We start from the raw sequence: 13,423 nt of genomic DNA on the forward strand, positions 1-13,423 counted from the left end.
TATTTAGATTTTGAAAAAAAAATTAAAATTTTCATTTCTCAAGTTTGTTGTATTTAAAAATATAACTTTCAGTTAACTAATTTTTTATTTTTAATAGATTGAATGGTTAATAGATTTGGACATAACATTTTAAAACTAAAAATGCATTAATTTAGTTTTTTTTTTTAATTTTGGATGTAATGTTTTGCTAATTTTTGAAATAAAAACTTGACATGCATTTTAAGTGAGTAGCAAATCATTTTTTTCTGTAATTGTATGTATATCATATGAACTTAAAGTATATGTAGTATCCATATAAATATTTTATATAAAATGAGAGATATAAACTAGAAATATAAGGTTAATTATACATATGTTCGGTTATCTTCGGATATCCATTCGGGTTCGGGTATTATCCGTTCGGGTATCCAATCTCTCCTTATTCAATACCCGTTCGGGTATTTTGCTACTTCGGTTCGGATTTCGGTTCGGGTTTTTCGGATCGGGTTCGGATGTCACTTCGGATATCGGGTAAAGTGCCCACCCCTAATATCAAGGTCATAAATGTACAGAATGCACAATTCCACTCTTCTTGAATAGTTTGGGCACAATTGTAAAGTTTACCTAAATAAAGGTGCAATTACATAAAAATAAATAAATTAAACGGATGAAATTGTTTCATTTTTTTTGTTCCATCGTCGCTCGAATCTCCTCCAATCGACTTTGCCTACATCTCTCCCTCTACGTCGATCTCGATCCCGATCCCGATCCCGATCCCGATCACCCCCTCCACTCTCCGGTGACTTTCTCTGTACAAGTTGCCTTCTCGATTTGGCACATTTCACTAGCTACCGACATCTTCAACCATATCTCTATCGAGTCCTGCAGCTGCGTCGTAGCTCTGATTAGCTCGAGAGGAGGAGATCTAGGTTTAGCTCCGCCTCCTCCAAAATCTAATCCGATCTGACGTTGGATTAGAGATAAGTTTGGGCATACAGTGAAAGGAAGAATGGTGGAGGCGGTGAACTCTTCGCTTGGGAAAATGCTATTGGAGGAGGTTAGTCCAGTGGTCATGGTTCTCTGCACGCCTCTCGTTGAAGAGACGTTCCTCAAGAATGGACTATCCTTTGTGGAAACGCTTAAGCCGTTCTGCAACTTTAGTAACATCGATGGTGAGTCCTGATTTGATTACTAGTTTTGATTGATTGTCTTCTTCAAGTGTTTTTGAAGGTTTCCAATGGTGAAATTTCTTGTGCAGTTCCTGTTCGGACCTCAGGCGATCAGCTTTATCGGCTAAAGAAGTTTACGCTGAGATTGTTTAATGCATCTGATATCAAACAACCAAACGTAGAGGTACGTATACTTGCTTCGGTAGAGTGTAATCAGATTAAAATTTAGGTACCTGAAGATTGGTTCTTATAGACTTAGCTAGCAACAATGCGGATCACCATTAATTGGACATGTTAGAATCATTATCTGTTTTTACCGAGAATGCAGAACTTTAAAACATGGGTTTGTGTTAGTCGTGGAGGCTCCTCCATTCTGCATCTTCAGCTCAGCTCAAACTTGATTATGTTTACGTAATGGCTAGGTTGCAAAGCAACGGCTAGAACATGTTATCACTCAAGCTGGGGAGAAGGTTTTTCACGATTTGGAATCTGATCCTCCTCAAATTACTGATATACTCTCTAGTAAGTCTCTGTTGGAAATTACGCTTTTACGAGTATAAGATTTATGAGTTTTTTTTTTCGTTTCTTTTCTAATGATCATGTCTTTCCGTCCCTTCAGATCCAGAGTCTGAAATTGCACCCACATGGTTTCAGTATTACAATAAAGAACTTATCCGCACCTTGTCCTTTTCAGACCATGAAGCTTTTGATCATCCTGTGGCTTGTAAGACATTAAATGGGTTTTGTTGTTGTTGTCTTCTAAATTTAAACTAGGTTCGCTGATCTATTATGTCTCATAGAGTTTTCTGTTGTGTACTAAATAGTTATAACTGTACTTTTCAGGTCTCTTGGTCGCTTCATCAAAAGACGAAGAACCTTTAAATAAATTTGTAGATCTTTTCAACACCAATAGATTACCTTCTCTGCTTAATGATGGTGTAATGGACCCAAAGATTCTGAAGCATTTCCTATTGGTGCATGACAATCAAGATGCAACAACAGAGAGGTTGTTGTTACTTACTCCATCGTATTGTGACATGGTTATCATCATATGGGTGTTAAAATGTAAGTTTTTTTGTTGACTGGATGTTTTTTTCTTCTGTAGAACGTCTAAAGTTCTGTCTGAGATGAGAAGTACATTTGGAAACAATGAATGCAACTTACTTTGCACTAATTCATCTAAAGAGGGGAACGTAGAACACCAGGCTAATCCATGGGCTTCATTTGTAAGTCACTCGTCAGAACTGTAATCAAATATATTGTTTAAGGTTACTTTTTAAATTTTATGTACATATAAGTTCAACATGTTGATTACCAATTTTTCTGAAAGAAATCAAGTGTCCCGGCTGAAAAACTTGGATTTGCTCTTACTGGCGACGATATTGGGGAGGTATATTTAAAACCTTCTGGCTGCTATTTCTTGTGTAAAATTCTCTTGCTGGTGACATTCACCCCTTTCAACCATTTTGGAATGTTTTAACCAACTTTAAAAAATTTCTGGCATATACGGAGCAGATCAAAGATCTGATGCAAGAGTTTGCTTCCAGGCATATAATTCCATACATGGAGCAGAAAGTCCGAGATCTTAATCAACAGGTTGGCTTTAGATTTTTTTACAAGTTATTTTTGAGAACATATCCTAGTTTTTCTATATGATTTACTTAGGTATTTTGTTCTCTTTCCATATCATTTAGTTTTCATTTTGTTGTGTCACTAGATTTCTGCAACAAGGAAAGGACTTAGAAATCAGATAAAGAACTTATGGTGGAGAAAAGGAAAAGACGATGTTCCGGATTCGACCAAAGGTTCTATGTATGAAGTCTTGACCTTCTTGCTCCTTTTAAGATTTCCTTGACTCATCTTAAACTCTTAACGATCTTTTGTCCACTTTTGAAGTTATACCTTTAGCTCCACCGAATCTCAAATCAGAATTTTGGGTGACTACGCCTTCATGTTGCATGACTATGAACTTGCATTGTCAAGCTACCGCTTAATATCAACAGATTACAAGCTCGATAAAGCTTGGAAGCACTATGCTGGTGTCCAGGTAGATTTACATCTTTGTAATTATGTTTCTGTAGTGGCATAATTTTTTAATTAATGTTCGTCTTATATTTTGAACCTTACATATCAAACTGATTGTTTTGGTCTTTATTATACATTATTTGTTACTTGTGGTCGCTTCGATAACTCATCTTTTCATGCATTGTTGGAAGGAAATGATGGGACTCGCATATTTCATCTCAGACCAGTCAATAAAGGAAGCTGAGTACTGCATGGAAAATGCATTCAGCACTTATATGGTATGTCTTATAACCCAATCTTTAACCTAAACAGTTCTTTAGCAAATTTCCCTTTATTGTATGCAAAACAGGAAACTGAAATATGAATGGTTTAACTTAAGCAAGTGACGTGGTAGTACGTGCTGAAACATGTCTTTAAAATCTCACGCAGAAACTTGGGAAGTCTGGCTTTCAAAATGCTACGAGATGTGGGCTATGGTGGGCAGAGATGTTAAAGGCTAGAGACCAGTACAAAGAAGCGGCTTCTGTTTACTTCCGCATATGTGGAGAGGTGCTTCTTTTTTACCTTCAGAACATCTGCACTTTATGCGATTGCTAACTTTAAATGAATTTTCAGGAACCATTGCACGCTGCAGTCATGTTAGAGCAAGCTTCTTACTGCTTCGTGTTAACTAAGCCAGCGATGCTACACAAGTATGGATTTCATCTAGTTCTCTCAGGAGACCACTATAAAATCTGTGATCAGGTACATGCCACTTTGCTGAAAGGCTTAAGCTTCGTACATGCTTGGCATTCTAAAGAATACACTTTGTTTGCCTTTTCCAGGTTAACCATGCAATTCGTACATATAGAAGTGCGATCTCTGTTTATGAATCAACTACTTGGAGCCATATCAAAGACCATGTTTACTTTCATATTGGACAGTAAGTTTTGAATGTAGGTCCCGTAAGACGTGACTATTAGAAATTTATTGGCTTAAGAATTGCAATGAAATTATCTGTTCAGGTGGTATGCAATTGTCGGGATGAATGATGTTGCAGTTAGAAACATGCTCAGAGTACTGGATTGTGGAAACCAGTCCAAGTCTACCCAAGAGATTTTTCTCAGGGACTTTTTCGACATAGTTAAGGTGTGTAGCTTATACTTGCTGTTTTATACGCTCTAATGAAGCTGCTCAGAGAGTAAGATAGTGCTTCCGATAGTTACCCCTGGTCTCTATTCTTTGTCTATAGAAAATAATTTTATTTTCATTTTCATATTTCTGTCATTTTGAAGAAAACTGGGATGAAGCATGAGGTGGTGGGACTTCGACTACCAGTTATTAATATGTCGTCTCTTCAAGTTATATATGAAGACCATCGCACTTATGCATCTCAAGCTTCTGTAAGTTGCATATTCACTCTTTAGAAGTATGTACATATTACCCATCATAACCTTCCTAGGATGTATTGCGTCTATACTCTTTTGTCAATAGCATAATTGACATCAGTATTTCTGGTAAAAAAATTGCAGTACATGCAAATAATATTTGCCCATCATTATATTGTTTCTTTCCTTAATGTTGAATTTGCATGTCTTGTGTACCAATATGATTCACATGTCGTTGTCAGGCTCTTGTAGAAGAGAGCATCTGGCAATCATTGGAGGATGATATCATTCCATCGTTAAACTCTGGCAAGTCAAACTGGCTGGAGTTACAGTCAAAGCTACTGCCTAAGAAGTACAAGGAATCAAATGTTTGTGTCGTTGGAGGTATGCAGGTTGTTGTTAGCTGCATTCGATGTTTACCTGAATCAGCTTTTTCTTCTTAGTCATCGTACATTAAACTTATGCTTGGAGTCTGAAGGCTAGAAGAATGCAATGTAGTCCAGCTAAAATAGGCACACTAATACGCAAAATCTGTCTTACCTTATTGTACTAGCATCAGGACATTTCAATTTGAGCTAGATTTGACTTTGTAAAATGTAAAATTTTGAAACGACTAGCTTTGATAGTTTTTACGGAGATATGGTAGAGAGAGAGGGGGGAGTATTATCACTTATGCTTCTGCCAAGGACGGGACGTTTCTTGGTTTGGCAATACTATCACGCCATATTGTTGATGACATAATATTCTGCTTTGGCATGTTTGAAAATGTATTTAATTGTGGAGTCTTACTTGTAATTCTTTGTTTTCAGAGTCGGTGAAATTGGATCTGGAGTTTAGGAATCCACTGCTAATCTCTACTTCCGTTACAAGCGTTTCTCTCATCTGTGAACTTACAGCAAATTCTGATGACTTAAAATTGGGTAAGCTATTTCTATTATTTGATGTTCGCTTTCTAAATTTTCTACATCCTTCAGTTTGTATATGTGAAACTTATTTCCACATCTGGACTTTGTAAAGTAGATAAAGAGCCAAGTAGCTTAAGCTTGGAGACTGAACACAATCAGTAAGCATCTAATCTCTGCAATCAGGTTTCTTTCAACTTTGTAAACCCTTGATTGGCTAAGATGTACCGTCTTTGTCAACAATACTACAGGGTTACAACCTCTGGTTTATCTTCTTTCACCTTGTCTGAAGTGGACTTCACATTAGGCGGAGGCGAGAAAAAGTTGGTGAGTCTTTTGCTACATTGGACACTTAGATTGATTGACATGTTCCAATATTTAAAATCTTTCTCTATCTTACATTTTCATGTTCGTTTTGATTTTTTCGTCTAGGTGAGGCTAACGGTTACCCCCAGTGAAGAAGGTATCCTTAAAATTGTCGGTGTAAGGTGGGAATTGTCTGGCTCCATTGTAGGCGTGCATTACTTCCAATCTGTGCCTACAAAGGCAAAAACTAACAAAGCAAAAAGGAAAAACAAACTTACTCCCACTGATGCCTTAAAATTTTTGGTCATCAAGGTGCAAACGTCTCCTCTATGGTTTATTTCTTAAAGTTCGTCGCGACCTTCTAATGTAAAGATATTTTGACCGTGCAGAGTCTACCCAGGCTTGAGGGTTCAATTGATCATCTGCCGGACAAATTGTATGCTGGAGATCTTCGTTATCTTGTTTTAGAGTTAAAAAATAATTCAGAATCTCCAATAAAGGTAGTTTTCTTGTTCTGATCAACACTTATCATTCATATTCTTTGCTGTAAAGCAAATAATTTTTGTTTGTTCTGTTACTGTCTATGAATTTCGTTTGTTATGTTCTTGTTTATACTATTTATTCCTGCTTGATCACCAAATATTGTGATGCATTTATTTTTATCATTCTTGTGCTAACAAAGTTTCTCTGTCCTTGTAGAATCTTAAAATGAAGATTAGCCATCCAAGATTTGTAAATCCTGAAAGTCATGAAGAAGAGCTGACACCCGGATTTCCAGATTGCTTAAAGAAGGGTCCTGAACAAAATACTGTCCAGCGTGAAACAAGTAGAACTAGTGTATTTGCATTTCCAAAGGTCAGTGGCGAGCCTTTTCTTCAAGCCTCAAGGTGAATGTGCATGTCATGTTCTTCTAACATGGTTCTGAATGCTGATCTATTTCAGGATGTATCACTACAAGGAGACCGATCTTTGAGGTGGCCTCTTTGGCTTCGAGCTGCCATCCCTGGAACGATGTCTTTGTATTTCACAATATACTATGAGATGGAAAATGTATCAAGCATCATGAAATATCGCACCCTAAGGATGCATTATAGTTTACAGGTGAGGAATCTAATCTCTACGCTGCTAATTTGTTTTTTTCTTCCAAACTTTCTACTATGTTATAGGCAGATTTGCATTGGCCAACACATCTGAACCATTTCTATATTTACATATATATAGGTTTTACCATCTCTAGAGACCTCGTTTGAAATCACCCCCTCTCCATCAAGATTGCAAGAATTTCTTGTGCGTATGGATATCGTGAACCGTGCGAATTCAGATGCTTTCGAAATTCATCAGTTGTCAACAGTTGGGTGTCGGTGGGGTATCTCGTTGCTTCAGCCTGTTGATACAATCTTGCCTTCCAAGTCTATACTCCCTGGGCAAGGTTTATCATGTTTCTTCATGATTAAGGTCGTTGGAACTTAGAAAGTTCATTTTGATGCACTTTAGTAGCTAGTTGGTCTATCTCTTTTCCGAGTCTGAAATTCGAATGTTGTTTTTTCAGGATTGCAGAAAACCCGGGATTGAAGAAGAGAAAACCACGTCTATTCTTCCCAGCCAAACCGACACAAAACTGATTACTCAGGATGACGATGAAAAGTTTTTTGATATCGTTAACTCACCTTTAGCAAGCTTCCATGAAAGTGAAAGGTCATGTCACGGAACCTCAGATCAGGTAAGCGAAAGTCCTCTTGTAGCGTATGTTTACTCTCTTAAACATAACATCACATCACTGGTAACTTTCTATTATCAGAAGAAGCTTAATGGACTCGTGTTTTTATGATGAAACAGTTAAGTCCGAATACCGTTGACTTCATTCTAATCTCGCGCCTAGCAAAATCTAGCAATCCATCAGCAGAGCAAGATTTACTGAAGATTCTGTCTCACCATTCATGTCACAATAGGTAAGAGTATACACAAAAAAATACATTGCTTCAGCTTTCAAAGCTTATTGTCCCCCCCTACTTCGAATCACATTGCTGTTCATTTACAGAATAAGGAGCTCAATCCCGCTCTCATGGTCACTAGACGGTCCGAAGACCATGTACCACGATTTCTCGACCTCCTTTTGTGAAATTAAACTAAAGATGGTAATCAGAAACACATCTGATGGATTTTTATCTGTGAGCATCAACACCATTGATGGCCTACCGGATGCAGCAGCACCAACTCCTTCCTCTGGAAACCTGTCCGGGTGGCGCTACGTGCCAGCCATAACAGAGGAAATGAAACTAACTTCAGACGTCATGGGAAGCCGCCTGGGCAAACCACCACCTTCCATGGAAAGCTCGCCTCCTTTCATATGGTCAGGTTCAAGTTCCACAAAGGTCCAGATCCAGCCATTGTCCACAACCGAGATCCCCCTGCAGGTATCGGTTTTCTCTCCAGGTACCTACAGTCTCTCTACATATGAACTTGTCTGGGAGCTTTTCGAGCATGAAAACGCGTCATCAGCAACATCAGGGACATGCCAAGGCTATCCTTATTACATTACTGTTCTTCAGTCTGAGTGAAATGTTATATCTTTCTCTAATGGTTGGATGTGTCCATTAGTATGCATGATAAACTTATATTATGATGTGTCACATTGTCCTCTGTGTATTCATCTTAAATGGTCTTTACGAATGAGTTTTCAATTTTGATTGTAGCAAGTTGTTGTCAAGAAATGGTTTTCGAAAGGAGAAAGATATTACGCCAAAACGGGAATCTTACTTTTGTTTGTGGAATAAAAGATTACAGAGATTATGGTGGCCCTTTTAATGCTTGAATTTTATTTTATTTAGCTGAACTATATGTTTTTTTTTTACTAAATTGTAAATATCACTATCTAAAATGAGCAGCTTGTCTGTTACAATGAAAAGACTTTTACATACATCTTTTTTGGCCAAAATTAAATAAAAAAACAAGAAAGGTAGTAGTTTAGATCCTATGGTGAGCATCTGGTTCATCTAATCCAAAGCACCATGAGGTTCAAAAAAGAGCGCTTGTGGCGCCTTGCAGTGATCGTATTTCTCGCATCTCGATCAATGAGTCTGAAGATTCGCACGGGTGAGCGGTGAGTGTTGTTGTGGAGGACATTGTTTCTTTGCCTCCATATATGGTATACAAGGACATGAGTGAGTAATTTCCTTAGAACAGCCGGAGCTGCTACTGATTGAGCTCTACACCAAGAAAGAAGCTATGTCCCTGTGAAGAAAGCTGGCTGATGCGGTGATAGTCTAGCGAAAGCTTGTGCCCAGATTTCAAGGGAAAACCTGCAGTTTAAAAACAAGTGCTCTCTGCTTTCGTCTGAGCAGTTGCATAGACAGCAAGCTCCTGTAATATTCATACCCCAAGAAGCAAGACGGGTTTGTGTAGGCAGTCTGTTTAATGTGGCTAGCCACATAGTAAAAGCTTGTTTAGGGACTGCACCTTTATACCATACAATTGGGGCCCAAGATTTTGTTGTTTCTCGGGGTCTGATGGCTTCCCGTGTCTGAGAGGAAGAGTAGCCATTGCATAGAGTTACGTTCACCTTCCAGCAGTAGGAGTCATCCTCTTCTAAGATCGTGGGAGGGGTGATGGATGTGAGAGCAATGTGAAGCTGCCTCTGATCTCGGAGAAGGGAGAGTCCATGAGATACCATTTGAGGCATCAGACACTTTAGCATTCAGAGGCATCATACTATATAAAAGATATGTAATATTATATGAAAATTATCTATCTATCTCTATCGTACTATATAAAAGAGAGTTTTCCTCTTCTTCTCAGCGAGACACGTTAGGAAATGGGTTTCTGAAAACATGCCTATACATAGGGCTGGGCACCAATACTCGTTACTTGCCTTATACCCGCTATTTGATCCGTACTTGCCTCGTTTTTACAAGTACTCGTCGTTACCAAATCAAGTATCAAATCGTTGAGTTTTGCTATTTGCAAGTACAAGGCAAGTCACAAGTATGACAAAAAAAGTTACGACTCGCCTTGATATTACTCGTTACTTGTTTTACGACTAAAAAATGATAACTAAACCATAAAAACCAAAGCTTTAAACAAATATTTTTTTGGTGTAAGAAGTAAACAATACTTTCTTATCGAATCTCATTTTTTTAGATGCAAATATTGTATTTAAAATAAGTCTCGTGTTCTTACCAAGTCGAGTAAATAAAACAAACTTCATAACCTTCTATCGTAAGATATTATCTATCAAGTAATTTTTAGAAACTTAAAAATATATACAAGTAATTAATAAATATTTTTAAGTAGCAAGTAATCGAATCAAGCAAGTAACTTGCAAGTAACATATTTTTGGACAAGTACTCGAAATAACAAGTACTTGTTTCCGACAAGTCAAGTACAAGTCGAAAAATCAATTACTCGTTTAAAACAAATCAAGTATCAAATATAGGTAAAAAAGCAAGTACCCGCCTTGCGTCCTCCTCTACCTATACATTTAAAACACAACCACCACTGACAGAGTAGAACATAATAAATTCACATTTTAAATATAGAGAAATAACAATTGAACAAACCGCAAACGAAGAGAAAGTGTCTACGTGGTTAAATGTGTATCTCAGCGGCATTATCTATCGGAGTTCAACTGATAAACAAACCAATAGACCGCAAATAAGATAAGATCCAGCAAAAAGGCTTGTATAAGTATCTCTTCAGCATCAAAGGCTTATACCCGAAACAAATGTGAGAGAGAGAGAGATAGACAGATGGAGAGGACTAATCCGCACCTTCAAGTTTTCATCAGTTTCCGTGGCAAAGACGTTCGCGGCAACATCCTCAGCTCCTTGAAAGAAAAATTAAAAGATGAAGGCGTCAACGTGAAGACGGACGAGGAAATGCCTAGAGGAAGAAAGATCGATGAGAATCTACAGAAGCTGATAAAAGACTCGAAAGTGGCGGTGGTGATCTTCTCAGAGAACTATCCAGAGTCGCCTTGGTGCTTGGACGAGCTAGTGGAGATCGAGAAGCAAATTGAGGAAACGAAGCTTAAACCTCTTCCCATCTTCTTCAAGGTTAGAGCCACACACGTAGCACTTGAGGACCATAATCCTTTCAAAGATATTCTACTGCGGTTGGAAGACAACGAACGAGAAAATGCCAGAAACGGTAAGAAGGCGTTAGAGGCAGGGCCGGCTTAACTTTTCATTGAGCCCATTGGGCAAAAAAAAAATTTATGCATTATAAATGATTAAAAAAATATTATGGGGCCTTTATTAACAAAAAGAATAAAAAATTGGGACTTTTTTGTCACTAAATTTGATAGGTTCTAGGGTGGGCTCCGGACGGATGCACTGTTGGTCCTGTTTCCTGAGCCAGCGCTTGTTAAAGGATGCAGACAAGAGGTTTGTCAGGTGGAGGGGAGCTTTGAAATCTATAACGGGTTATGCGGGCTTGAAGTATATAAAGGACAGGTTTGATTAATATATATGTAATATTAAATAGTATAACAACATCCAAATTCAACGTCTAGATGTTGTTTGTTAGTAAAATCAATATTCTTGCATCTACTGGATGCATTTGGATATAACTGTTTTTTTTTTTTTTGGCAACTGTATATAACTGTTTAAAAGGTTTGTTTAGTCGTTTATAGTGAGTTGTTAAAAAAAAAAGTCGTTTATAGTGTGTAATGTTCATAAGAATATAGCGCACGCTATTTGGAGCCCCTTGGAAAAGAACATATATGGATTTAGGAAAAGTATATAATGATGATTCATTTGTTATTGGAAGCAACCAAGCCCTCTTTGTCAACCAAATCGTGGAGGCTGTGAAGGAAATGTTAGGCAAAGTACAATCATCAGATGTACGTAAAAGACCTCAAAAGTACCGACTCATATTAAGTCTGGTGGATTATGTCCTCTAATTTAATAAAACTCTCACGTTTTCTCTCCAGGATGTGCATGACCGGATCAGGGGACTACATATTGTGCGACAACAAAAAGTGTTCATCAGTTTTGGGGGTCACGATGATTACACCCGCCTTGGTTTCATTTCTCATCTCCAAGCTGGCTTGAAAAGAAGTGGAATCAACTTTTACATAAATATTGAAAACATGACTAAAGGATATGACCCCGAAGAGCTTATCATGAATGTCCGAGAGTCGAGGATAGCGCTTGTGATCTTCACTGAGAGCTACTTGAGCTCTGCATGGTGCTTGGAGGAGCTAGTGGAGATCAACAAATTCACGATGAGTCTTGTAGTCATTCCAATATTCTACAAAGTGGAACCGAAATATGTAAGGGATGGGAGGCTAGTGGAGATCAACAACCAGTTAGTCTTGAATTGGGGAGCTAAGGACGCCAGGATCGACAGATGGAAGCAGGCTCTTAACTCAGTTGGAGAGATGTCAGGTATTGTGTCTGCAAACCTAAGGTAATTTATCCCCTCGCCTATACAAAAGTATATAATATATATTGATAAAATGTCACACTAATCTCTGAATGTTTGTACAGCTCGGAGGCAGAACTCGTTAAATATATCATCTATGAAACTAAGCGGACGTTAGCCAATATTTCATCCAGCTAAAGAGAATTTATTTCCACCCATTCTAGGATCTTCATGGTCCTCGTCTGCGTTTCCAGTTATCTTTATATAACATGCGTGCATTTGTGTTGAACTTATTACAATTAAAGTATGTGTTGCGTATCACATGTGCTTCTTTGATTTCCAAACCATCATCCAAATAAGAAGAAATGATTATTGATTATACGTGCTTTGGGGTTTCATTTGAAAGCATCTGCTTGAATTTAAAGGTTCCAGCTGGCTTTAATATGACTTAACCAACTCGTACTTCCTTTGTTTTTTAGTTATCTTTTGTTTTTACTCTTTTCTTCTTCATTGTTTTCTGCATTCAATATTTTTTTGAATGAATGTAAAGAATGGAATAACTGAACCAAACCGAAAAACTATGTTTGATTCGAATCTGGATCATGTCAGTATTTTTAAAACCGAAAAATCAGAACCAAATGAGTATCTGAATTTTTATAATATAGTTTATATATTTATAAATATTAATTATATTTAATTTAAATAATCAAGTATATTTTTTAAAAAAATATTCGTAAGTTGAAATACCAAAAAATTGAACTACTGTAACTTTTTATTCAAAATATTTAAATTATCTGAATTTTTGTTTGAAAACCCTAAAAATTTGATATTTAATTTGAACAAATCGATATTTTTACTTTTTTAATCTGAATTAACCAAAAAAAAATCGAAACTAAACTGGAACCGAATGAGATCCAAGTTATTTTGAAAATAAGTTGGTTTCCAAGTTTACTATCCGAACCGGGATCGAATGAGATCTAAAATTGCTTTGGAAATAAGGTGGTTTCCAATTTTGTTACCCGAACTGAACTGAAAATCAAAATAACCGAACCGAAATCGAAACATAGTTTTTCGGTTTGGTTCAGTTATCCCAATGATATATAACTGACATGATTCAGATTCGAATCAAACATAGTTTTACCGAAAGAACCGAATCAAAAAACTGAATGTCCAGAGCTAGTCACGACTATATATCATTGTAATATTTTTGTTTTGTTGATTTTCTTTATTCCAATTATATTTATGTAAATTATGATCTCATCTATACAAACATTGCTTTCATGAAACGTCTATATGTATATATACAGCTTGA

General features: G+C 37.1%; 2 protein-coding genes and 1 long non-coding RNA gene across 6 annotated transcripts; 2 read left to right on the top strand and 1 right to left on the bottom strand.

The window, feature by feature from the left end:
* Nucleotides 1–684: 684 nt before the first annotated feature.
* LOC106372010 (trafficking protein particle complex subunit 8) lies at nt 685–8,429 on the top strand. Of its 4 annotated transcripts, none has more exons than XM_013812136.3 (28): nt 685–1,151; nt 1,238–1,332; nt 1,571–1,670; nt 1,768–1,872; nt 1,992–2,154; nt 2,254–2,374; nt 2,479–2,538; nt 2,664–2,744; nt 2,866–2,960; nt 3,045–3,195; nt 3,365–3,451; nt 3,603–3,722; nt 3,789–3,917; nt 3,998–4,095; nt 4,178–4,301; nt 4,448–4,555; nt 4,783–4,924; nt 5,350–5,460; nt 5,558–5,603; nt 5,694–5,769; nt 5,875–6,060; nt 6,138–6,248; nt 6,448–6,603; nt 6,691–6,849; nt 6,970–7,203; nt 7,298–7,468; nt 7,585–7,697; nt 7,787–8,429. In XM_013812136.3, exons 1-28 carry the CDS (start codon nt 989–991, stop codon nt 8,304–8,306), a joined length of 3,825 nt encoding a protein of 1,274 aa, XP_013667590.2. In that variant the 5' UTR covers nt 685–988; the 3' UTR covers nt 8,307–8,429. The 4 variants fall into 4 exon arrangements, with proteins under 4 accessions (XP_013667590.2, XP_013667592.2, XP_048598227.1 ...); XM_013812138.3 differs by having other exon boundaries at nt 5,561–5,603; XM_048742270.1 differs by having other exon boundaries at nt 700–1,151; nt 1,992–2,157.
* A 112-nt stretch (nt 8,430–8,541) lies between these two features.
* Nucleotides 8,542–9,770, bottom strand: LOC125579027. Its single transcript, XR_007316982.1, has 2 exons — nt 9,205–9,770; nt 8,542–9,108 (listed from the first exon to the last, which is right to left on the bottom strand). It is a non-coding gene; the product is annotated as an uncharacterized LOC125579027 (long non-coding RNA).
* LOC106372012 lies at nt 8,948–12,490 on the top strand. Its single transcript, XM_013812139.3, has 5 exons — nt 8,948–10,893; nt 11,051–11,198; nt 11,515–11,587; nt 11,678–12,156; nt 12,237–12,490. The coding sequence occupies exons 1-5, from the start codon at nt 10,494–10,496 to the stop codon at nt 12,307–12,309; spliced, it is 1,173 nt and encodes a 390-aa protein (XP_013667593.2). The 5' UTR covers nt 8,948–10,493; the 3' UTR covers nt 12,310–12,490.
* Nucleotides 12,491–13,423: the final 933 nt, after the last annotated feature.

Source organism: Brassica napus, chromosome A10 (assembly GCF_020379485.1).
Source record: "Brassica napus cultivar Da-Ae chromosome A10, Da-Ae, whole genome shotgun sequence".
NCBI lineage: Eukaryota > Viridiplantae > Streptophyta > Magnoliopsida > Brassicales > Brassicaceae > Brassica > Brassica napus.